Consider the following 26,725-nt stretch of genomic DNA (forward strand, 5'->3'; position numbering starts at 1 on the left):
GGGGATGGCTTGGGCGAGTTGCTGTTGGGGGTGCAGTGCTGTTGACCGGGGTAGGAGTAGCCAGGTGGAAAGCATGGCCAGCCGTAGAAAAATGCTTATTGAAATTCTCAATTATGGTGGATTTATCAGTTGTGACAGTGTTTCCTATCTTCAGTGCAGTGGGCAGCTGGGAGGAGGTGTTCTTATTCTCCATGGACTTTACAGTGTCCCAGAACTTTTTTGAGTTAGTGTTGCAGGAAGCAAATTTCTGCTTGAAAAAGCTAGCCTTGGCTTTTCTAACTGCCTGTGTATAATGGTTTCTAGCTTTCCTGAACAGCTGCATATCACGGGGGCTGTTCGATGCTAATGCAGAACGGCATAGGATGTTTTTGTGTTGGTTAAGGGCAGTCAGGTCTGGGGAGATCCAAGGGCTATCTATATCTGTTCCTGGTTCTACATTTCTTGAATGGGGCATGTTAATGGTTGATGTTCTTCTTGATGTTGTTTTGTGAGTTGTGTTTTTTCTTGTTTTGTAGTCTGCCGTGCTTTCCCCCAGACTAAATCTGCTCATTGTTTTAGTCAATCACATCTCTCACGTAATTTATCAGATTTATTGTGAGATGTCAGATATGCGTAATTATATTAAGCCAATGTGGGAGAGAAATCTCCATTTACTTTCACCTCTGCCAGATCTGGTGATCATCCACTAATAAAATGATTATAACTGTACTCGTCTCACCAGAGAGCTTTCCCACCATCCTTTTCAATAGGCAGACATCATTACTGTAGTAAGTGAAATGGGGATACCTAGTCAGTTGTCCAACTGAATGTATTCAACTGAAATATGTCTTCTACATTTAACCCAACCCCTCTGAATCTGAGAGGTGTGGGGGGCGGCCTTAAACAACATCCACGTCTTCGGCGCCTGGGGAACAGTGGGTTAACTGCCTTGCTCAGGGGCAGAATGACATATTTTTACCTTGCGAGCTTGGGGATTCAGTCCAGCAACCTTTTGTTTACTGGCAAAATGCTCTAACCACTAGAACTGAAGACGTTAACTGGCCATTTATTTGGGATATAAAGGCCACTGGGAGTGATCACCAAGCTTCTGACAGTCTGTCACATTGAGTTCACTTCCATCATCTCAATATCTGGATATTCCCACGTGACCCTTCTGTCTCTATGATCCAATCATGATAATGGTTGATACATGAAGACGAATCTCTCTCTCAAAAAAGTCTGTGTTTACCCCCAGATACATTGAAACAACACAGTGAGGTACAGTAAACATACTGTAGGTGAGAGTGCTTGCTGTCAATGATCCACACATTGTAGCAGGGCGTGTGCAACAATCCACACATTGTAGCAGGGCAATGTGAACAAGCCAATGCGTGTGTCGCGGCTGTAGAGTCAATGCAGGTATGTTCTGGTCACAGTATAATTATTCTCAATGAGCCTTTTGTCACAGTAGAATGACACCCTTTTAGATTAGCCTCTTCATGTCTGATCAAATACACGTCAGCATACTTGCTCCCATTTCTGAACATTTAATCTGCAAACTGCTTAATCTTTTAGGTCATCTAGAATGACTCACAGGCAGCTGAGACATTGCCCTCTGGTGACAGTTTTAAATCACAGCTAGTACAATATCGTCATACACTACAGTATTCCTAAACACTCTTCATGCAACACAATCCTTCACATATGCAGTAGTTGTCTTTGGAAACCCAGTTTTGGTTAACATTTTAAGAGTAGATCATGAAGTTGTTGTTTACAGGTGTTGTGTATAGATGGTTTATATGTTGTTTATAGGTTGTGTACTCATGCAGTGTAGATGTAGTGCAGTGTGTAAACATTTGGGTAGAAGTTGTGTACACATGTTGTGTAGAGGCTGTCTACAGATGTTGTGTAGTTTTTCTGTATGCGTGTTGTGTAGAGATTGTGTTGTGGTTAAGTACACATGCTGTGTAGAGTTTAGGTACTCTGGCAGATGCAAGAGGGTTCATGGGTCCCTTTTTTCTTGACATTTCTCGTAACTTTGACCCTGAAAAACTGACGGTAAAAGTCCAACTATGTTGTGTCTGTTTGGACAAACAGCACTACTTACTGTGTACCCAGAGTTAACTAAACTAAATAGCCATGGTCTGACCGTTTGTAATCACACATTTATAAATGTGTTCAGTTAGGGGCTCTTGCAACACCACAGCAGGTACTTTTTTACCATGTAGGCATGTTCTGTTCTACACCTGGGACTTGTTCAGTAGGGCCTTCTTTTAAAAAAATGAGCAGTTATTACCTGATCTTGCCCAAAAAGAACACACATTTTTGTTTTCTTTTGCAAAACATTATGTTACGATATGCCCTACTGAACACAACAGTGGGTGTTTTTGGAAGGGTTGGAAATGGCCATGAAAATTGAGGCCCATTTTACCCTACACTGAATCTTAAAGTACAGGAAATGTGAAAGTGCCAGTCTACAACTGGATATGTCTTAATCCGTAGTGGAACCAACCCCCTTAAGTCAAATAAAGAAGCAAAACAAGACAGAACTTGTTCAGACAAGGTTTCTGATGGTTAGTGAGTCACAGCCCTTGGCCCCTGTATCCTGCAGTCCCTCCTACGCCTATTCCTATCCTCTCTCTTCCCACGCTCCTCTCTGTCTGCGCCTGTCCCAGCCAACACGGTCTTTACCCCCTCCTCCCCCTTCTCCTCTTCCCACTCCAGGCTAGAACTAGCTCTGTCAATTTCTCTCATTTGGATCTTTATTAAATCAACTTGACCAGGGTTCCCCAACTGGCAGCGGCGGGCCGAATTTGGCCCATGAGTGGTTTTATTCGGCCCCCTAAGTTTTCTAAACAAAATAAATAAATACAATTACATAAAAGACTGTAAAAACACCAGGAAATGAGCTCCAAGTGATTTTAATTCAAGAAATCTCTTCCCAAGTATTCCCACACATAATAGAGAGACAAGTGATCGTATACAAATGTAAGCAAGGTTTGAAATAATTATGTTTTAGTCAAACATTAGATCTGTTTGGGCTTCTTGCAGTCAATATGCAGTCTACAAATTATTTGTGTCAGAATGTGTGCGTACTGGTAGCGAAGTCAGGTGCAGGAGAGCAGAGATTTGTGAACAGGTGCACACTTTATTTAGGCAAAAGAGCAAAACCCGCAAAACACTCACAATAATTATGTTTAACAATAAACATCTTCGTAAAATAATAACACGGACAAAACAAACCAGTCTGCCGCGTCAACAATGCACACGTAACACAAACAATCTTTCACAAAGACATGATGGGGAACAGTGGAATAAATACATGTAGATTGATTGGGGAATGAAAACCAGGTGTGCAGGGAACAAGACAAAACAAATGGATACATGAAAAATGGAGCGGCGATGGCTAGAGAGCTGGTGACGTCGACCTCCGAACGCCGCCCGAACAAGGAGAGGAGCCGACTTCGGTGGAAGTCGTGACACACTGGGTGGTTTGAGCCAAGAATGCTGATTGGCTGACAGCCCTGGCATATCAATCCGTATACCATGGGTATGACAAAACATTTATTTTTACTGCTGTAATTATGTAGGGAACTAGTTTATAATAGCAATAAAGCACCCCAGGGGTTAGTGGTGTATGGCCAATATACCACGGCTCAGGGCTGTATCCAGGCATTTTGTTGTTTCGTGCATAAGAACAGCCCTTAGCTGTTATAGCACACACCCTCGGGCCTTATTGCTGAATTATGTTCCGGCCCCCCAACTAAAAACTAAAAATGTGGCCCGCGGCTGAATCTAGTAGATCTCTGAATTAGACTTTTCCTGTCTTTTGATTTTATTTTCAATGTTTTGATATTTATAGATTTCTCATTCTATCCCCGTTTTTTGGAAAACCAAGACTGCTAAGTGGTTCTACTTCAACATGTTTTCAGTTGTATTTTCTCTCTCTACACTGGGTGTACTGGAATTCTGCAACTCCTCTTTTTTCTTTGATACTAATCTAACCTGATAACTTTTATCAATCCTGTTTCTCTCTGTTTGTTGGCACAATTAATTTCCATTCTCAGTCTGTGTACGTACACCTTTTGCTATTTATATATTTCTATCAGTTAGCTGTAATATCTTTATTAGTGTGTTTTCCTGTGGTTGTGCTGAGAGGTAGATAGGGCAGAGATAGCACTTCCTGTATGGCACCACCAATCATTGTGGTTGACACCCCGCCAATCAGATTCAGGCACCTACTACCACTCTTGTTTCCACATCCTGTAGTGCAGGGGTAGCCAACTAGATTTGTCACACTCTGACCATAGTTTGCTTTGTATGTTTCTATGTTTTGCTTGGTCAGGGTGTGATCTGAGTGGGCATTCTATGTTGGATGTCTAGTTTGTCTGTTTCTGTGTTTGGCCTGATATGGTTCTCAATCAGAGGCAGGTGTTAGTCGTTGTCTCTGATTGGGAGCCACATTTAGGTAGCCTGTTTTGTTATTTTGGGTTGTGGGTGATTGTCTATGTTAGTTGCTTGTGTCAGCACAGTTCTCATTATAGCGTCACGGTCGTTATTTGTTTATTGTTTTGTATAGTTTGTATTCAGTGCTTTCTTTAATTAAAAAATCATCATGAACACATACAACGCTGCATTTTGGTCCGCTCCTTACGACGATCGTGACAAGATTTAGCTGCAGGCATGTTTTTCTTGGAGAGGATGGTCAGGGGGCCGGAACATAATTATAATACTTTGTACAATGCGAATTGACCAAAACTAAGCCCCAAAAGAGATTATATTTGAAAATAACTATAATTTCATACCTTGAATACATTGAGACACGATCACATCCCATTGGGCAAAGATGTCAGTTCAACATCTAGTTTTGATTTATATTTGGTTGAGTTGCCAACTAGCATGAATTCAATGTGAAATCAACAAAAAATGGCACCATGTCATTGGATGTATGTAGTTTAAAAATTGGCAAAAATGTTTGTTTTAATTCCCTTACTATTTCCTTTAGTTGCAGAATTTACATGTGATATCACATTACAAGTGGACATAAGTAGTTTGACACCTCATTAGTTAACTTAGTTGTTATAACAGCTGGCTTACAGTTATACAGTTAAACACCTCCACTGTGAAGTGTGTCTGTCAGACAGTATGAAATGCCTGTAAAACCAACCATTTCCCCTTAACAAAGAGTCAAGCTTGTATTATAGAAGGGGATCGAAATGTACTATATAGTCAAGTCATGTAGTGAGTCAATCTAGACCAGCTGGGATCAGGCAGTTAAGCGTTCATAACCATGACTGACCTCATGACTCTTAGGCTAAACAGTATCATCACTCCAGGGCTGGCCAACCCTTCTCCTGGACAGCTACTGGGAATGCAGGATTCTGCTATAACACACATGATTCAACTAATCAACGTCCTATTGAGCAGCTAGTAAAATCAGGTGCTGCAGGGTAACACTCCAGGGTGGGAGTTGCTGACCCCTGCTGATCATTTTCTCTCTTGGGTTTTGTTATTATATGTCTTAGCTTTACTCATCGAGTTACCGGCAGAGCCCTGGAGACGTCCCCAGTCAGTTAGTCAGCCAGTCTTCCTGTGGTGGACTGGGGAATGTGTCTGTCCCTCCACTAGGCATGAGGTATTATCCTGCCTGCCTGCCATACCGTGGTGACTCCTGTAGTCAAATATGATTGGTTTTCCATAAAGGCCTGCCCCAGATTGCCTGTGGCGTGTTTGTGTAGGAGATTCAGCTGACAAGTGAGGTATTCAGTGGAAGGTCGGGAAGCGGAATGATACTTTTTTTGTGTGTGATCATTTCACTTGGTGAGGATTTTGAACAGTGTTATGATATGTCCTGTAGGATTCTGTTAGTTTGTTTGAGCTTATTGTTCAGTGTTGCTTTGGTAATGAGTGTTCCCTGTGTCTCTCTGTTTCAGCTATGGATTGGCGTCAGATGTTGCAGATCTTCCTCTTCTCACTCATCTGTTTCACTGGCAGCTCCAAGGCTGTAGGAGGTAGGTAGGACACACTTCACCAAAGACTTCCAGTCAGCCATTAATCAATCAATCAAGCAGTAGTTATGAGGACAGCTAGAAGCACGGTTTGAATTACCAAAACTGTCTCAATTCAATGGCCCTCACTATAATCTGAAACATGGCCCTTCACTTCGGGATACCTCAACTTTGACCTCTGGTGGGCGTTGATGGAATTAGTCTTTGATACAGCGGCCGTGCAAATATGGTATCTGTGTGCACGTTTATTGGTGTGCTAAAACAGGTACTACCAAACTCGGTCATGGGGCCCGCCATGGGTGCACATTTTGATTTTTTCCCTAGCACTACACGGCTGATTCAAATAACCACATCATCAAGCTTAGATTATTTGAATTAGCTGTGTAGTGCTAGGGCAAAAAACAAAATGAGCACCCATTGGTGGGGGAGGGGGCAGAACCCTTTTCTAAAAGGTTTTAAGCACAGATATTTTTGATGAGACCATCTCTGTACAAAATCAATACTTACATGACACACAGTAGAATTGCATAATTTACAACAAAAAATTGTGTGCGCATCCACATTCTTCAAGGGGGGCCTCAAATAGTCTCTGTGCCGCATGTTTGTCTTCACTCTATGTACTCTTTGTGTACAGAGCTCTGTAAGGACTATGGACGAGAGTTTGAGCGGGTCTTTTCAGTCCCGGGTGATGCCGCCATGTTGACATCCACCCTGTTGGCCCCCAACGTGTTCAACTATCACACCGTCCCCTATAACATCTCATGGTACGACCCAAGGACTGGGAGAAAGCTGACCAGCGAGACAGGAAAAACATTGGTGCAGGGGAAGACACTGTGGATGTTTAACATTGAGATGGACGATGCTGGAGACTATGTCTGTGTTGTGAGGTAGGATATATACACTACATGACCAAAATCATGGGCATTAATATGGAGTTCGTCTACTCTTCTGGGAAAGCTTTCCACTAGATTTTGGAACATTTTTGTGGGGACTTGCTTCCCATTCAGCGACAAGAGCATTAGTGAGGTCGGGTACTTATGTTGGGTGATTAGGCCTGGCTCACCATCGGCGTTCTAATTCATCCCAATGGTGTTCGATGGGGTTGAGGTCAGGGCACTGTGCAGGCCAGTCAAGTTCTTCCACACAGATCTCGACAAACCATTTCTGTATGGACCTCACTTTCTGCACGGGGGCATTGTCTTGCTGAAACAGGGAAGAGCCTTCCATTAACTGATGCCACAAAGTTGGCAGCACAGAATCGTCTAGAATGTCATTGTATCCTGTAGCGTTAAGATTTCCCTTCACTGGAACTAAGGGGCCTAGCCCAAACCATGAAAAACAGCCCCAGACCATTATTTATCATCCACCAAACTTTACAGTTGGCACTATAAATTGGGGCATGTAGCTTAATCCTGGCATCTGCCAAACCCAGATTCGTCCGTCTGACTGCCAGATGGTGAAGAGTGATTCATCACTTCAGAGAATGCGTTTCCACTTCTCCAAAGTCCGATGGCGGCAAGTTTTACACCACTGCAGCTGACGCTTGGCATTGCGTATGGTGAATTTAGGCTTGTGTGCGGCTGCATTTCAGGAAACTCCCGACTATCACGACTCACGACCTTGTCAGCCCGGGGATTCGAACTTGCAACCTTTCGGTTACTAGTCCAACGCTCTAACCACTAGGCTACCCTGCCACCCCGATGTATGAGCCTCGGCGGCCCCGTTCTGTGAGCTTGTCTGGCCTACTAATTCGCGGCTGAGCGGTTGTTGCTCCTAGACATTTCCACAAGCTGACTTGTTGGAATCTTATGATGGTGCCACATTGAAAGTCACTGAGCTCTTTAGTAAGGCCATTTTACTGCCAATGTTTGTCTGTGGAGATTGCGTGGCTGTGTGCTCGATTTTATACACCTGTCAACAATGGGTGTGGCAGAAATAGCTGAATCCACTAATTTGAAGGGGTGTCCACATACTTTTGTGTGTGTGTGTTTGTGTGTGTGTGTGTGTGTGTGTGTGTGTGGTACAGACCCAGTAGTACAGTGCTGTAAATATTGCCTGCTATCTTGGATGAACAGAACTCCCTCCCAGTGCTACAAGCAGGCTACCTTACTGATTGTGAACCAGATCAACCCAGAAGAATGCGGTCGACCACAGAATGAGGTTGAACAGGTCCTGACCAATACAGCCAGCTCTTTCCTGTCCTGCCCATTGAGTGACCAGATCAGGAAAGTGGACAATTACTCCATCCAGTGGTACAAGGTGAGTCCTATACGCTAAACAGATGGGAGGGAGAATGTTGAGGGGAACCTTGAGGCCTGGCAGTGATGGAAAGTTTGTCTCTTTGTATTCTTCATTTATCTTTAAAACTATATGAATGTAGGGTGACTACATGTGAGAGAACGTTCCATCAAATATACACTTTTTACATCCAATTATTCTCATAGAAGGCTTACTGTAGGTCTTAATGGATAAGACATTATCTTAACATTAACTTAACTGCAATATTGAATATTTTGTATTACTAGGGTAATTCTTGAGTTGCTGTGGCATTTGGGCATGTCATTTTGCAAAAGAAATTCCAAAGTTAAAAAAAATGTTAAATGTTTAAATGTATTTAGGTACATGTTCCCATTCTAAATCAACTAATATGGCAGCATGATGAAATGTTTTATCATTACGATAACGTTCTGCCACCAGTAGGAGTAGTAACACCAATGATGGTAACACCAATTACAAACGTTTGGTTATTGAGGATTTCCTTAAATGGAGGCCACAGATGCTCAAATCTAAGGTCATTAACCCTTTTTTAAAAAAAAACGTTTTTGCAGTATAAAGGACTTTCATTATGGTTTATTATTGAGGAACAGTTCAATAAACAAAAACATGTATGATGTGTAACTAACTATTTGTCATTTTAAAGTTTTTTTCATGGTTGCAAATGCAAGGGACGCAAATGCCACCGTAATTCAAGAAAGACCCACGAGCCGTATTCCATTTCCATTACCTTTCAGTGTGCATTTCTACTTGAAATCTTTCAGGGATGCGAACGCATTGTGAAAGATGACCCATTGTGGAACAGGTTTACCTATGTCATTGATGGCCAGAAACTCTTAGTAGCTCAGGTCAGCCCTGAAGACCATGGGTTCTACACTTGCACCATGACCTTTGACCTGGAAGGGCTCAGCGGCAGGATTTCAGAGACTTTTGTGGGTACGGTGAAAAGTGAGTACTGTTGGCACTGCTCATAGAAGTTGCTCCTAACCACAGATCTGGGATCAGATTATTACCATATACCCAAAATCCTTAACCTACCCATTACATAACCCCTGACACAGGGTCAGATATTAATGGGCAACTTCATGATTTCATACTTTCATACTTGCTCTGAGAGCTTAGAAGCGGTTGTTTTCTATAGGGTCAGGTGACTGCATATTTTTGCATCTGTTTATAACGTTTATGAATCATTGTCATAATTTCAGAGGAGTATTGCCTTGACCCCAAAGTGGTTGAACCTGCTAATAAGATCATCAAAGCAGATTTGGGTAAGACACTATGGAACGTGTGTGTGTGTGTGTGTGTGTGTGTGTGTGTGTGTGTGTGTGTGTGTGTGTGTGTGTGTGTGCTCCTACTATATCTGTATGACTTCTAAATATCAGAATCACCTTTATTTGACAAGTACATTAACATATACTCTGAATTTTACTTGATGATGCGGTGCTGCTAGAGATAGACAACATTTAGAGACAGAATACAGACAAGAGTTTACACAAAGTTTGTGTAATTACACTGTACAAAACATGAGGAACACCTCCCTAATATTGAGTTGCACCTCCCCCATTTTGCCCTCAGAACAGCCTCAATTCGTCTGGGCATGGACTCTAAAAGTTGTCCCAAGTGTTCCACAGGGATGCTGCCCATGTTGACTCCAATGATTCCCACAGTTGTGTCAAGTTGGCTGGATGTCCTTTGGGGTGGTGGACCATTCTTGATACACACGATTCCCCTGATCAAAGGCACTTAAATCTTTTGTCTTGCCCATTCACCCTCTGAATGGCACACATATACAATCGATGTCTCAATTGTCTCAGGGATTGAAAATAATTATTTAACCTGTCTCCTCCCCTTCATATACACTGATTGAAGTGGATTTAACAGGTGATATCAATAAGGATCATAGCTTTCACTTGGATTCACCTGGTCAGGCTATGTCACGGAAAGAGCAGGTGTTCTTAATGTTTTGTACACTCAGTGTATATGTAACTAGTTGGGTCCTTTGTACACATTAAGTAATGTATGAACTTTACAAAGAATTCAATGTTTGCCCCCTAGGCTCTTCCTTCAGTAAGATGTGTCGGGTGTTTGTGCTGAGTGTGGGGGGACAATGCGCGGACTTGAATTGGATAGCTAGAGATGACGATATTCCCGAAAATGTCTCAGAGCGAGTCTTTCAGGAATCACAAAGGTAGGTTGAGATAGCAGCATCACAACACATACTGTAAAACTTCTATATGCCTGTATTCTGTGTCATCCAGATGGATGTTCAACTGTATAGTATCCAAACTGTTGAAATCATATCAAGGATATACCATTAAGATCAAGATGGGGTCCATATCCCTGAATTACAAACAGTTTAAATCTAGATTTCCATTCAATTAGTGACATATTATCATGCAAATATTTAAACAAATCTGCATAAAAACAATATGCACAGAAAAAACACTTTTGCGGTTAAGTTCCCATGTCCCAAAAATATATATATATGAAATGGGTTTCCATCGCATTTTCAACTCAACCGATAGTTTTATCAAAACAACTGTTGCGATATGTAGCTAACTTTTCCAATCTGGTTGTGGCACATACTCTCTAGACAACAGTTTGCTGATAAAGTAGACGGGTTATATAATGAGATATAAATAATAGCAAAATCACTTTATATGATAATTGGCAGCCAAGCAAACTATGATAATGCCCCTTTAGTGTAAGAGCTGTTTGAAAAGACCACCTGATATTTTAGCCTGTTTTGGTGGCATGGAGTTTTGTGACATCACCAGGAGGTAAATTAGTTAATAGACCAACATGAGAGTGAGTTCTCGGCTACCAAGTGGCACAGCGGTCTAAGGCACTGCTTCGCAGTGCTTGAGGTGTCACTACAGACCCGGGTTCGATTCCAGGCTGTCTTGCAGCCGGCCATGACCGGGAGACCCATGAGGGGGCGCACAATTTGCCCAGTGTCATCTGGGTTTGGCAGGCTTGCAAATGCTTGCATCAATCAATCGACTGCTACGGCACCAACATGTTATACTCTTTTGGTCCAGACAGCATCAGATACACGGGCTACACGTACTGAGACAGAGGAGGGCATTTCCCTCGCTTGGATGATTTCTCCGGTGAGATTCAGCCACTTGCCAATTAACAGGAAATTATAAAAACACAGACAAAAGACTAATAATTTAAAATTAGATTTTTTTTATTGGTCAAATATTTGGGGAAACATGGTTTTCTTTGGCATCCATGAATACACACCACTGCTTTCCAAGTTTTTATCAGGATAAGGTAAGACCCAGATGCAGACCGTGGTGAAGTAACAATGTTTAATACAACTACAGAGGCAATGGTACAGGACGGCAGGCAGGCTCAGGGTCAGGTCAGGCAGAGGTCGGAAATCCAGATGGGGGCAAAGGTGCAGGACGGCAGGCTGGCTCAGTGTCAGGGGCAGGGAGAGTGGTCAGGCGGGTGGGTTCAGGGTCAGGACAGGCAAGGGTCAAAAACCAGGAGGGCGAGGAAAAAGAGAGGCTGGGGAAAAAACAGGAGCTGACAGGACAAACGCTGGTAAGCTTGACAAACAAGACGAACTGGCAACAGACAGAGAATACAGGTATAAATACACAGGGGATAATGGGGAAGATGGGTGACACCTGGAGGGGGGTGGAGACAATCACAAAGGTGGAACAGATCAGGGTGTGACAGCTTTTCCACCTTGTGGTGGTAGGCCTACAACATAACATATTGTGTGATTCCAAGTTTATTTCCATATGATTGTTATTATATAAATATTAGCGCATAATCGGTTTCCACCGGCCTTTTTCTAGCATAATTAATTTTACAGACAAAGCGATCCCAACATGTCAAATGAACCAATTGTCTGTCGACATTTATGAAATTGAGCCGACTTTGATTTGTTGTTTCCATCAGCCTTGTAGTAACTTTTTTTTATGTGTCATGTCAGCTAAATGGCATATATTATTATTAGTATTATTATTATGAAATGGTTGGATGGAAACCGGGTTTATGTCAATTCAATTGTGAACATGGTTTGATTATTTGTTCACGGGTGGAAATCGTTTGACATCTTCTCTCCCTCCCTCTCTCCCGCCCAACCAGCGAGTGGAGAGAAGAAGAGAAGACGGGTGTGTGGATTGAGCGTCGGTTGAATTTCTTGGAGGTGGAAGAGGAAGACTTTTACATTGACTACACGTGTCAGACCTGGAGCGACAGAGGCTATTATACAGCCTCCTTCACACTCCACCCTACAGGTTAGACCAGTTATCAACAGTCAAAATGCAATCTGAGATCTACCTCAGATTTTTTTGGAACATGACTTTTAAAAAACTTACGCGTATGCTACATTAACCTATTAAAAACATTATTAAAAACATTATTGTAGCAATGAGGTTTGGGCAGTAGGCTATAGGCCCAATACATTATCTCTGCATATTGGCTTTGCTTGAATTGCCTGCCAATGCATTGTTTTAAAATTAGATTTCAAATTTTAGGTAGGCTATATGATCACACAGGTAATAGATTAGTTGTTATATTACTTCAGGCACAGCTGAATGAGCATACATTTAAATAATTTATTTTTTATTTTACTGGGCTGATGGTGCTTGCATCTGATGGTCAGTCTCAGCGGAGGGAGAACAGCAGATTCCGCCACTGACACTGACTAAAAGGGGACACCGTCTTCCAGCAGATAGTGAAATTCGAATCTCACCGCATTACCTCACCCCATACACAAATTAATGTTGTTCCTCCTATGAACAGAGAAAGTGAAATATTCATCTATATCCAAAAAATACCCTAATAATAACAATGCAAGCCTATATATACACTTTCCTGTAGTTCTGGTTGTAGCGCTAGTGGAAGTAGGAAGAATGCTCATTTGATGGCTTATAAAAGTGTTGACCAGTGGAGGCTGCTGAGGGGAGGACGGCTCATAATAATGGCTACAACGGAGTAAATGGAAAGGCATCCATGGAAACCATGTGTTTGGTGTATTTGATACCCTTCCACTAATTCTGCCCCCACCATTACCACGAACCTGTCCTCCCCAAGTAACACCTCCTGTGGTGTTGACAGTGCTGATTATGAACTTAAACAAACTCACTCATAAAAATAGCAACTCTTTGTTGTATTCATTGACAGACTCTCTCTATTCATGGTTATACAAGTTTTGAAATCTCACAGTATCAACTATCCTTCAGTGTTCTTTTAGCCAGCGCTAGAATTTTAGTGCACGTGATTTGCTCTCTGGGATGACGGGAAGGCAGAGGCTGTGTTTCAAACTCATAAAAGACACACCCTCGTCCACTTACCCTCACCTTATGCCCTTGGGGGAATGATTGGTCAAGCAAGGGAAGTTTGCAACGTAAGCCCCTCAGCCCTCATTTTTAATGGAGTTTGTGAGTGTACAATTATGTTCACTTCGGGGCCTGAAACGCCCCATAATTCAATTTGCGATGATTGTACATCCGCTAAGAAAAGTCCAACAAAGCTTAAAACCTCAACGTCAACATACAAGTGTAAGTAAAAACGAATGTAAATAAGTTAGGAGTTGTGCTACTAATGCACATGACGGCACAAACACGTCTCGTAAAATTAATGATGGTTTTGTTTGGTTAGCTTTTGGAAATTGTAGAAATAAAACATTTTACTTCAGAAGTAGCAAGGCAGGTTAACGTTAGTTAGTTAGCTAATTAATTTTCTATCTATCATACAGTATGCGTATATTAATAATTATATAGTTAATATAAGTAGACATGCAATAATTGACTCTAGTACATATATAGCACCCACAATATATAGCACCCACAAGCTACCGGAGTCTGAAAACACAATCATCGCGGGATGAACGGGGGATGAATTTCCAGGCAAGGGCGATCCATTTAAAAATCATTCCTTCCTCCCTCACACTGCAAATGTATACTCGTCAGACGTCATGATATGTCATCAGAAGTGTCCACTTATTTTGAGGGCTGAGGGGATTGGGTGTGTCTTTTAAGTGTTCGGAATGCAGCCAGAGTTTTTCTGGGCACATGAAATGGGAATACTTTGCTTACCCGGCGTGCAGGGCCGCTGAATCGTGTGCACCTACGGCCAACAGCGCAAGACCAATAAATAAAAATAGGAATGGAAGGCTTTTCGTTGTTTTATTTTTATAAAAATGTTTGGCGATTGACTAGGAATGCCTTGGAGACGATTGGTGACCACTGACAATACTGCCTGGAAGACAACATAACGGTGTTCAAAAAGAGAAGAGTCACGTATTCTCCTGTCCCTTTACCCTTGTTTTGATAGTGTAATATATTTCATAACTTTGCAACCTCAACACACACAAAAGAATGTTTTAGAATTAAAACCAGTCAGCTTGACTTTGGGTAAAAATGGTTGTGTAAATAATAAATGCTATCTTCTTGACTTTTTCTGCACAGATCCAAACTACCTGCTCCCTATTGGGGTACTACTGACGAGTCTGGTATTGATGTTTACTGTTAGTGTTGTTATTTACCATCGCTTCAAGATTGACATCGTGCTGTCATTCAGGAGGATGTTCCCGTTTCTCTACACAAACACAGGTATGTAATGAGAGAAGCTTTACAGCACATACAGCACCAGTCGAAAATTTGGACACACTTACTCATTCAAGGGATTTCTTTATTTTTACAATTTTATACAGTGTAGAATAATAGGGAAGACATCAAATGTATGGAATAACACATATGGAATCATGAAGTAACCAAAAAGTGTTAAACAAATTCTTCAAAGTAGCCACCCTTTGCCTTGATGACAGCTTTGCACACTCTTGGCATTCTCTCGACCAGCATCACCTGGAATGCTTTTCTATGTCTTGAAGGAGTTCTCACATGCTGAGCACTTGTAGGCTGCTTTTCCTAGACACTGCAGTTCAACTCATCCCAAACCATCTCAATTGGGTTGAGGTCGGATGATTGTTGTCACGTTTACTCCCGCTCCCCTTCTCCGGCACTCGATGTTGCCAGTTGTCTCATTATGCACACCAGCCACCATGGTTACGCGCACCTGCGCCTCATGACACTCACCCAGACTCCATCACCTTCCTGATTACCTTCCCTATATGTCACTCCCCTTGGTTCTTTCTTCAGGTGTTATTGGTTCTGTTCCTGTGTTATGTCTGCACGCTACTCGTGTTAATTGTTTTGTTCCATGTTTCATTTATTATTATATTCACTCCCTGTACTTGCTTCCCGACTAGCGTACTCGTTACAATTGTGGAGGCCAGATCATCTGATGCAGCACTCCATCACTTTCCTTCTTGATAAAATAGCTCTTACACAGCCTGGAGGTGTATTGGGCCATTGTCCTGTCGAAAAACTAATTATAGTCCCACTAAGTGCAAACCAGATGGCATGGCGTATCACTGCAGAATGCTGTGGTAGACATGCTGGTTAAGTGTGCCTTGGATTTTAAATAAATCAGACAGTGTCACCAGCAAAGCACCATCACTCCTCCTCCTCCATGCTTCACAGTGGGAACCACACATGCGGAGATCATCCGTTCACCTACTCTGCGTCTCAGAAAGACACAGCGTTTGGAACCAAAAATCTCAAATTTGGACTCATCAGACCAAAGGACAGATTTCCACCAGTCTAATGTCCATTGCTTGTGTTTCTTGGCCCAAGCAAGTGTCTTCTTATTATTGGTGTCCTATAGTAGTGATTTCTTTGCCGCAATTCGACCATGAAGGCCTCATTCATGCAGGCTCCTCTGAACAGTTGATGTTGAGATGTGTCTGTTACTTGAACTCTGGGACACATTTATTTGGGCTGCAATTTCTGAGGCTGGTAACTCTAATGAACTTATCCTCTGCAGCAGATGTAACTCTGGTTCTTCCTGTGGCGGTCCTCGTGAGAGCCAGTTTCATCACAGTGCTTGATGGTTTTTGCGAATGACCCTCAAGAAACTTTAAAAGTTCTTAATTTTCTGAATTAACTGACCTTCATATCTTAAAGTAATGATGGACTGTCGTTTCTCTTTGCTTATTTGAGCTGTTCTTGCCGGAATATGAACTTAGCCCTATTTGCTAAAATACCATATTCTGTATACCACTCCTACCATGTCACAACACAACTGATTGGCTCAAATGCATTAAGAAGGAAATACATTTCACAAATGAACTTTGAACAAGGCACACCTGTTAATTGAAATGCATTCCAGGTGACTACCTCATGAAGCTGGTTAAGAAAATGTCAAGAGTGTGCAAAGCTGTGATCAAGGCAAAGGGTGGCTACTCTGAAGGATCTAAAATCTCAAATATATTTTGATTTGTTTAACACTTTTTTTGTGGTTACAACATGATTCCATATGTGTTATTTCATAGGTTTGATGGCTGCATTATTATTCTACAATGTAGAAAATAGTAAAAATAAAGAAACCCTTGAATGAGTAGATGCGTCAATTTTTGACTGGTACTGTATATTGCGAACACCCACTCATAGAAACATTCTCAAAAACATGTCTGAGTGCAATCACGCAGGCATGAATGCACGCACGCTTCTGCTGACTAATTGAAAACTGCAGTGGTTTCCAAGTCACTGCTCTAGCAATAGTTGATTTAAGTTTATACACATCTTTTATTCCTTTGTTCTCCTTTAGAATCAGGGTTCCATAGAGTGCCACACGTCTTCATTCATAACTAAATGAAACTTTCAAGAACAATGTACCTTTTGTACCTGTGTGTTATGTGTAAAGTATAATATGAAATGTTGTCAGTGGTGTAGTCCCTAACCAGTGCTAGGACTCCCCCCTTAGCTTCCCAAACTACCTCCCCATATTGACATTCGCTCCGCAGTATAGTGGGCATATTCAAGCTGTCAATCATGGCTCAGGTAAATAAGTAACCGTAATATGGGAAACTCATCTAAATAATAATGCATATCCTTCTTATTAATCATAAATTCAAATTATTTTTAAAGGCCCTTGTGGCTCCTACATTACCGGACCCTAATTGTGGCTGCCATTAACAAAACAATTATAATTTCAACTGAAATCTTCAAGGAGCCATAACTTATCTTCATATTCAAAACTGAGGTTCTTCCTAATTTCATATGGTACACTTCAAAATTTATTTAATACCATCATTCTGTATGAGGGTGTACTTTTCTGTATATTTAATTATCTGCTGCTTCCTGGGGCAGACCTAGTTTGGTGATGAGTCGTTCCAAGACAGATGTTTTGGTCTTAAGGACTACGCCCCGAATATGACCTTTTGAGTCTTGAATAGGTTTAATGACACTTCCCATCAGCAAAGTGTTCCTGGGTGTTGTGCTGTCCACGATAAGCACGAAATCATCTGTTCTGAGAATCCTTTTCTTGAGGTTCAGCTTTTACCCCTCTTCCGTCAAAGGAAGGTACTCCTTTATTCATCTAGTCCAGAACAGATCCACAAGGTATTGTATCTGTCTCCATCTCCGAACAATAGCCATACTCAGCTTTCCGCAGACACCCTGTTTTTGCAGATAGGGGCTACCGTTCTCATACTAGACTGAATGGAATACAAAAAAATCAAATAGGCACCCCAAATATGGGGACTTTATATTTTGAAATATATGTCAAGGGAAGATGCTACTTCTAGATGGAGGGTGCGGCTGGTTAGACGTGAATATAACACCATATATTTTGATGTTGGAGCAGCCACACTTCACCTCTATCGGTTCAAAGTAGTCAGTGCCTACATATGTAAGTGGTGGCAGGTCAGGTGATACACGGCTCTTGGGGAGGTCAGCCGTCTTCTGTCCTCCCACTCTGGCTGTCTGTCGTCGAAAGAAGATGCATGCTTTTAAGATCTTCCCTGTAGCAGAGTTTGAGCATGCACTCTCCAATACCTCTGTCTTAATTTGGAGAGCATATGATTCCGTCCACTGTGTCCAATCTGATTGTGTATGTTTCTCAAGATGAGTGTGGAGAGGTGGCTGCCTTTACCAAGAATGACTGGATGTTTAATATCCTCCTTAACCATCCTCCAACTCTCAGTAGTCCATCCTGCAGAATAGGATCCAGTCTGAAGATGGTGCTATTTCTTTTGATATGCCCGTCTTCCTCCAGATAAGCAATCTCCTGAGGGAAAGATTGCCATTGGCTGCATCTTACAATAGTTTTCTCAGCCTGTGCCTTGTCCTCAACAGACAAGCTTTGACCACACAAGAAAGCTCTGAACTTCTTCGTATGCTTTTCTACAGCCTTTTTATCTTTACTTTCTGTCAGTTCTTTGTCTGTTCTGACACAGTTGCTGCAGAACAAGTCTTACTTTCAGTAGCCATGTCACAGCTCTTTTTAAACATCTCCAATCCAATGGAAAATGAAAAATTGATCAATGATAGCTAGAAGACCAGTGACGTCAACCGCCGAGCACCACCCGAACAAGGAGAGGCATCGACTTCGGCAGAAGTAGTGACAGTACCCCCACCCCTGACACGCGGCTCCAGCAGCGAGGCGCAGGGCGAACTGGATGGAGACGGTGGAATTCTCGCAGCATGGAAGGATCTAATACGTCCTCCATCGGAACCCAGCATCTCTCCTCCGGACCGTACGCCTCCCAGTCCACGAGGTACTGTAGGCCCCTCGCCCGACATCTCAAATCCAAAATGTATTGAACGGAGTTCGCCGGGACCCCCTCGAGGGGTGGAGGAACATCCAGCCACCACCAGCCTGAGGAGAGACGCATGGAACGAGGGGTTAATACGGTAATTAGTGGGTAGCTGTAACCTATAACATACCTCGTTCACTCTCCTCAGGACTTTAAACAGCCCCACAAACCGCGGACCCAGCTTCAGGCAGCGCAGGCAGATGGGCAGGTTTCAGGTCGAGAGCCAGACCCTGTCCCCTGGTGCGAACACCGGGGCCTCACTGCGGTGACGGTCTGCGCCAACTTTCTGGCACAGTATGGCACGCTGAAGGTGAACGTGGGCGGCCTCCCAGGTTTCCTCCACACGCCGGAACCAATTGTCCACTGCAGGAGCCTCGGTCTGACTCTGATGCCATGGAGCCAGAACTGGCTGATACTCTAATACACATTGAAAAGGAGAAAGGTTAGTGGAGGAGTGGCGTAGTTATTTCTGGGCCATCTCTGTCCTGGCAATAAGACTGCAGAAACCTACCCACATCCTGGTTAACTCTCTCCACCTGCCCATTACTCTCGGGGTGTAAACCTGCGGTAAGGCTGACCGAGACCCCCAGATGTTCCATGAATGCCTTCCAGACCCTTGACGTGAACTGGGGACCTCGATCAGACACTATTTCCTCAGGCACCCCGTAGTGCCGGAAGACGTGTGTAAACAGATCCTCCACAGTTTCTAAGGCCGTAGGGAGACTGGGCAAAGGGAGGAGACGACAGAACATAGAAAAACGATCCACAACGACCAGGATCGTGGTGTTACCCTGTGAAGGTGAAAGATCAGTTAAGAAATCCACCGACAGCTTTGACCATGGCCGTTGTGGAACGGGTAAGGTTTGTAACTTACCTCTGAGCAGGTGTCTAGGAGCCTTACTCTGGGCGCACACTAAGCAGGAGGAAACATAAATCCTCACGTCCTTAGCTAAAGTGGGCCACCTGTACCTCCCATCAAGACAGCGCACCGTCCGACCTATCCCAGGATGACCAGAGGAGGGTGACGTGTGGGCCCAATAGATCAGTCGGTCGCGGACAGAAGACGGAACGTACAGACGCCCAGCTGGACACTGAAGGGGAAAGGGCTCTGCACGTGACGCCTGCTCAATGTCCGCGTCCAGCTCCCACACTACCGGCACCACCAAAAGAGGCTGGGAGTATGGGAGTGGGATCCATGGACCGCTCCTCTGTGTCACACAGCCAGGACAGTGCGTCTGCCTTCACGTTCTGGGAGCCTGGTCTGTAAGAGGGTAAACACAAAACGGGTGAAAAACATGGCCCACCTTGCCTGGCGAGGATTCAGTCTCCTCGCCTTCTGTCAATACCATGTTCAAAGGCTATTATGAATGATTGGTATTAAAGTAGGTCACCTGTAAACACAGAATTTTTCTGACAGGATGTAGTGACAGCCTTTGCGTCTTTGGTCCCATTTTGTAAGGAATCTTCATGTTCTTCCATAGCTTTTAAGGGGCATTAGATGCAATTTGGGTGTGCATTTCCAGGTTTTACTATTTGGCTTTTAGCTCAGCTAGTATTTTTGCTTCTTCTATCTTAACTTGGTGTTTATCTTTGAGTGCATCTGCCTTAGCCAAGAGAGCAGCTCTTCCAGTTTCAGCTCTTAGCCGACTTGAAGTTGTGGATGAAGCCTTTGAGAACCTTCTAGGGTTTTTTGACACATTGTCATCGGCATCTATTTCAGGGGGATGTTCAGTGACCAGGGAATTTGCATCACCAACCCATTTATCCATAAATTCATCATACCTTATCATTTTGGGTCGAACCAATCCATTTGATCCCCACCATTTTCATCATCCTATAATAGAGCTTGAATAGATTTATGAAGCTGTATGAATTCATTCAGAAACCCATCAGCAAGAAAAGTCACTTGGTCAACACTTTCTTTATTTAACCAATAGCGCATTTATTTAATTCCGTTAATATTCTAAGCTGTGCCCTACAATAGCCAATAAGCTTAGTCAGTTTTTGCTCAGCAGCCATGGGCTCAGACATTTTTGTCCATGTCGTCTTCGGTTGTCATCCATTATTTACGCAAAAACACATTTCAATCACGATAATTTCCAATCCAAACTGTATTTGCAATCTCGTGTTTGTTTCAGTTGTGTTGATCAGGCGCACTTATTTACTGTTTCCATTCCATGAGTGCGCATTGAGCAGATTTACGACAAACACGTTTCAACGATTTTCTTAATATTTACAATCCCCACAAGTAGCAATAATCAACAGCAATTGTTAACATTCCTTTATTCCATGTAGTTATTGTATCCTTACACGCACAATTAATCTATTTATCGATAGCTTTTACTTTTTTCATTTAGAAATCCCGCATCCCATTATTTAATGCTGCTCCATGTGCTTCGTTTTCCAATAGTTAGTCACTGGCGTGCGAAATCCATAGAGCTACAGTTTCCAACTTGTAGTAGCTTCCAAGTCTAAATTTGCCACTGCTCTAGCAATAGTTGATTTAAGATTCAACACATCTTTAATTCCTTTGTTCTCCTTTAGAATCAGGGTTCCATAGAGTGCCACACGTCTTCATTCATAACTAAATGAAACTTTCAAGAACAATGCAATGCCTTTTGTACCTCAGTGTGTTATGTGTAAAGTATAATATGAAATGTTATTAGTGGGCTAGTGTCTCCCCCCTAGCTTCCCAAACTACCTCCCCATCTAAAAAATAATGCATATCCTTCAAATGAATCATAAATTATAATTCTTCTTTAAAGGGCCTTTTGGCTCCGACACATACGGTGCATTCACACAACGGAAACAACTTGCACTAACATAAAAGTACATTCCGACACCAGATTACATAAAGTATATCTCACCACAACCTCCCTGGCCCACACACATACACCTTGCATTGCTTGTTTCACACTCCCCACCTGACCACAAGTAAAATTAGCAGCAAGTGTAGCGAGATACTGTAGCACACCCCACAGCAATGCCAGCACATAATTTCCATGACTCAGAGGAAAGAGAGAGATGCAGTTTTCTACGAGGCAATGAATAGGCCATGTAACCATAAAACACAAGTAACTATGGTGTCAGACATAACCAAGCCTCCTCCGTTTGGCAGTTCTGTGGAGGCTTTTGCTCTAGCCCAGCACTAACACACCTGTTGTTTTTAACCCTCTTCTGCATGTGGCAGAGTCTGATGGAAAGCTGTATGATGCATATGTGGCGTATCCCCATCTCTCTGGGAGCGTGGCCAGTGGGGAGGTGGAAATGTTTGCCCTCCACACATTGCCCCAGGTTCTCGAGGGGAGGTGTGGCTACAGGCTCTTTATTCTGGGCCGGGACAACCTACCAGGGGACGGTAAGACATCTGCATATGTGATTGACTGGGTTCAAACCTGGGGCTCCTGGGCTTCACAGGTCTGTGTTAGTCTGCTGAGCTAAAGCCTTGGCCTTAGTACACATGTAGTATGATGATTAAATATGTGGAACCTTTTCTGAAATCATAAAGAACTTCTGAAACCATTTTAATCATAAAAGTGTTTTAATACCCATTGTCCCTCTTGCCCCTCCCTCTTCTCCTCCCTCGCCCACACCCTCTCTAGCCGTAGTAGATGCTGTGGAGGAGAGCATGTGGGCCAGCCGGCGTCTCCTCCTTGTCTACACTGGCTCTACGTTCTGCAGTGGAGGTCAGAGTGACAGCAGCAGCAGCAGCGATGTCCTGGAGGCCTGGAAGAGCTTTGAGAGGCAGATGGCTATGCACCGTGCACTGCTGGAGGGTTCCCTTAAGGTGGTTCTGGTGGAGCTGGAAGAGATCACTCCCACACAGCTCGCCTTCTTCCCCGAGTCGGTGCGCCACCTCCGGGAGCGCCAGGGTGCTGTCTGCTGGTGGAAGAGTAGCAGGACTAGGAGGACCAGAGGGTTGAGGTGTGGGAGGTGGGGGGAAGAGGAGGTGAAGGAGAAGAGAGGGGCTTCGCCCTCTTTCTCCTCACCCTCTCTTTCCTCATCCTCACACTTCTGGAAGGAACTGAGGTATTATATGCCTGTGAGGGGCAAGAGGACAAAGTGTCCAGAGAAGAACAGTCTGTTGAACATCTGAAGGGATAGATGGGCTGTTGGGAGAGGACAGTGTTGACATGTTATGGATGGATGTTCAAATGACCAACGTGAGGAGGAAATCTGTTGAATGAAAGATCTTCTGATACCATGGAGAGTATAAAATAACACTTGGTAGTGACCATATTGGCAGAGCCAGTCACACACGCATGCACGTATGCTCACGCACACATAATGGAACACTGCTACCATGTTGTACATACACACCGAATCTGTGTGGGAGCTTTAATAAAGATTTCACAGTTTATTCTATATTATTTATTTGATGTCTTTGTTTCTATTTTAACAATCCTCCCACAAAAATGTTCCTTTATTTATTGAGGATTGTTGAAAGAATGGTTTCTCAGATGGTCTCATCAATACGACGAACGTGACAAAGGCGCAGTGTGATATGAATAAATTCTTCTTTATTAAACGAAGAACACTAAAACAAAATGAATGTGCCGCTATATAACACGAGTGCTGACATGCAACTACACAGACAATAACCCCAAAAACCAAAATGGAAAATGGCAACCTAAATAGGATCCCCAATCAGAGACGACGATAAACAGCTGTCTCTGATTGGGAACCAATTCAGGCCACCATAGACCTACATATACCTAGACATACCAAAACCCCATAGAATTACAAAAAAAACCTAGGCAAGACAAAAACACATACCACCCTTGTCACACCCTGACCTAACCAAAAGAATAATAAAAAACAAAGATAACTAAGGTCAGGGTGTGACACAGATTGATGTTAATCATCCATTGAGCTATAAGTGTAATATTTATGAATGCAGTCAATAATGCATAAGTAGGCCTAAGTATTTATGAATAACTTACTGACATTTACTTTTATAGCATTAATGTTTTATAAATGGTGTGCCGACTATTAACAAATACTTTATTAAAGCAAATTATTGTAGCGTTCCCTGAAAATTACCAAAAACTTTGCAGAAAGGGTGTGGCGTTTGCAGAAGTTGGTTGTATGCTAGCTCTTTTGTCATGGCTAGCCTACTAAACCTACATTCAGGTAGTCCTTAATCTGTGACTGCTAACCTGCTTTACTGTAATCCAATGTGATCATAAAATAGGCTATGTCATTTAAAAAAAAGTTTATCGAAAAGCCTTAGACATCTAATATATATATCATTTTAAGTAGCCTATTTTAATTTATGTCAAGTGGAGATAAAGTGAATATTAAAAATAATCAAATGGTTCATTATAGTGGTTCAATTAAACAATGTTAATAAGTGGACTGATCATGTTTTCAAAGATGATGATCAGTGAAAATATTGCTGACATTTAGTCCTATAAGGCTTAATAATGAATTATTAGCGTGATATGTACTGTAGGAGTAGTAGTAGTTGGCGTATAGGCCTACCTAAACTTGGACAAATGTTTTCGCAAGTAGACTTATGGGAAGTAACATTTAGCCACTTTAGATGGGAATGGCTTTTCTTCAATAGGTCTACATACAAGTCACCTTCCAATTTCTTACTAGGCCAAGTTAAGTAGACTTGTCTGATAGACTTTACATAACATAGTAAAGTACATCTGGGACACCCAAATGAGTATGATATGTTACGTTTGGTATTGTTACATGAGACCAAACTTAAGGCAAAAACGCGTATCACGAGAATGCCTAGTTACGTGTTCGGATCTCATCACGGACAATTTTTGCTAATAACTAAGTTGCCACTACTTGCTACTTTGCAACTATTTAGCATGTTAGCTAACCTTTCCCTTAACTCTAAGCCTAATCTTAACCCTTTTAGCTAACCCAGAGTTTTCCAAACTATTAGTTTAGTTGTTCAACTGTACAACAATAGTACGCAAGTATAAACACCATGGGACCACGCAGCCGTCATACAGCTCAGGAAGGAGACTCGTTTTGTCTCCTAGAGATTAATGTACTTTGGTGTGAAAAGTGCAAATCAATCCCAGAACAACAGCAAAGGACCTTGTGAAGATGCTGGAGGAAACAGGTACACAAGTATCTATATCCACAGTAAAACAAGTCCTATATCGACATAACCTGAAAGGCTGCTCAGCAAGGAAGAAGCCACTGCTCCATAACCGCCATAAAAAAGCCAGACTATGGTTTGCACCTGCACATGGGGACAAAGATCATACTTTTTGGAGAAATGTCCTCTGGTCTGATGAAACACAAATAAAACTGTTTGGCCATAATGACCATCGTTATGTTTGGAGGATAAAGGAGGAGGCTTTGAAGCCGAAGAACACCATCCCAACCGTGAAGTACAGGGTGGCAGCATCATGTTGTGCGGGTGCTTTGCTGCAGGAGGGACTGGTGCACTTCACAAAATAGATAGCATCGTGAGGAAGAAACATTATGTGGATCGCAATTGTGTCTTCCAAATGGACAATGACCCCAATCATACTTCCAAAGTTGTGGAGAAATGGCTTAAGGACAACAATGTCAAGCTATTGGAGTGGCCATCACAAAGCCCTGACCTCAAACCTCTATAGAACATTTGTGGGCAGAACTGAAAAAGTGTGTGTGAGCAAGGAGGCCTACAAACCTGACTCAGTTACACCAGCTCTGTCAGGAGGAATGGGCCACAATTCACCAAACTTATTGTGGGAAGCTTGTGGAAGGCTGCCCAAAATGTTTGACCCAAGTTAAACAATTTAAAGACAATGCTACCAAATACTAATTGAGTGTATGCAAACTTCTGACCCACTGGGAATGTGATTAAATAAATAAAACCTGAAATAAATCATTTTCTCTACTATTATTCTGACATTTCACATTCTTAAAATTAAGTGGTGATCCTAACTGACCTAAAACAGGTACTTTTTACTTGGATTAAATGTCAGGATTTGTGAAAAACTGAGTTTAATTGTATTTGTCCCGCCCTGGTCGAAGTATTTTGTGTTTATCTTCATTTATTTGTTCAGGCCAGGGTGTGACATGGGTTTTTGTATGTGGTGTGTATGTAGTGGGATTGTAGCTTAGTGGGGTGTTCTAGGTAAGTCTATGGCTGTCTGAAGTGGTTCTCAATCAGAGGCAGGTGTTTATCGTTGTCTCTGATTGGGAACCATATTTAGGCAGCCATATTCTTTGGTTGTGTGGTGGGTGATTGTCCTTAGTGTCTTGATGTCCTTAGTCTGTTAGTTTGCACCAGTTTAGGCTGTTTCGGTTTTCATTACGTGTATTGTTTTGTTGAGTTTGTGGTTTGATTCGTGTTACGTTGTTTGATTAAACATGGATCGCAATCTACACGCTGTGTTTTGGTCCGACTCTCCTTCACCACTAGAAAACCGTAACATTATTTGGCTAAAGTGTATGTAAACCTCCGACTTCCGAATAATACGAAATACTGTGACACCAGGTTGAGTTAAGATAGGCCTACAATACTAACCTCACAAAATGAGTAGTAGAATATTCCACCTGCATCTAGCTGAGTGGGCGGCTTGTAGTGGAACCAGGCATACGATGCGCTCCTTGAGACGTAAAGTAGGCTAACGTTACTCATATAGGTTAAAAGTTCCGGGAAGGGGATTTCCGCCTAACCATTACTCTTGTAGACCAAATGAGGAGACTGTGTTTATTCCACTGACGCAAAATAAATCACAAAGCATCAAACTACATTGCTAAGGTAAGTTTGCCTGCCAAATGTACAAACAATTATTATTTAATTTAGAATGTATTAACTTAATTATGGTTTCTAAATAACAACATAGATAATTGTGGCCAGTGTGGTTAGTAATAA

At 42.5% G+C, this 26,725-nt stretch overlaps 2 protein-coding genes across 5 annotated transcripts in view; both read left to right on the forward strand.

Annotated features, from left to right (window-relative positions):
* Window positions 1–23,250, forward strand: part of zmp:0000000936 (interleukin-1 receptor type 1) — a 32,818-nt gene extending 9,568 nt beyond the window's left edge. For 3 of the 4 annotated variants that reach the window (XM_035749635.2, XM_052493499.1, XM_035749636.2), the window contains exons 2-11: window positions 5,913–5,990; window positions 6,622–6,874; window positions 8,063–8,246; window positions 9,026–9,209; window positions 9,467–9,529; window positions 10,317–10,449; window positions 12,369–12,520; window positions 14,696–14,839; window positions 22,076–22,243; window positions 22,488–23,250. In XM_035749635.2, the coding sequence (XP_035605528.1) occupies window positions 5,915–5,990; window positions 6,622–6,874; window positions 8,063–8,246; window positions 9,026–9,209; window positions 9,467–9,529; window positions 10,317–10,449; window positions 12,369–12,520; window positions 14,696–14,839; window positions 22,076–22,243; window positions 22,488–22,981 (1,851 nt within the window). In that variant the 5' untranslated portion in view covers window positions 5,913–5,914 and the 3' untranslated portion in view covers window positions 22,982–23,250. Of the gene's footprint in view, window positions 1–5,722; window positions 5,800–5,912; window positions 5,991–6,621; window positions 6,875–8,062; window positions 8,247–9,025; window positions 9,210–9,466; window positions 9,530–10,316; window positions 10,450–12,368; window positions 12,521–14,695; window positions 14,840–22,075; window positions 22,244–22,487 lie in introns of those variants that run through there. The other variant, XM_035749634.2, reaches the window with a different exon arrangement.
* A 141-nt stretch (window positions 23,251–23,391) lies between these two features.
* The window catches only part of LOC118366861 (interleukin-1 receptor type 1-like), a 30,680-nt gene continuing 27,346 nt past the window's right edge, over window positions 23,392–26,725 (forward strand). The window contains exon 1 of the mRNA XM_035749641.2: window positions 23,392–26,611. The gene's annotated coding sequence lies outside the window, so the exon portion shown is untranslated. The remainder of the gene's footprint in view (window positions 26,612–26,725) is intronic.

The sequence above is a fragment of the Oncorhynchus keta genome, chromosome 34, assembly GCF_023373465.1.
Source record: "Oncorhynchus keta strain PuntledgeMale-10-30-2019 chromosome 34, Oket_V2, whole genome shotgun sequence".
Taxonomy (NCBI): Eukaryota; Metazoa; Chordata; class Actinopteri; order Salmoniformes; family Salmonidae; genus Oncorhynchus; species Oncorhynchus keta.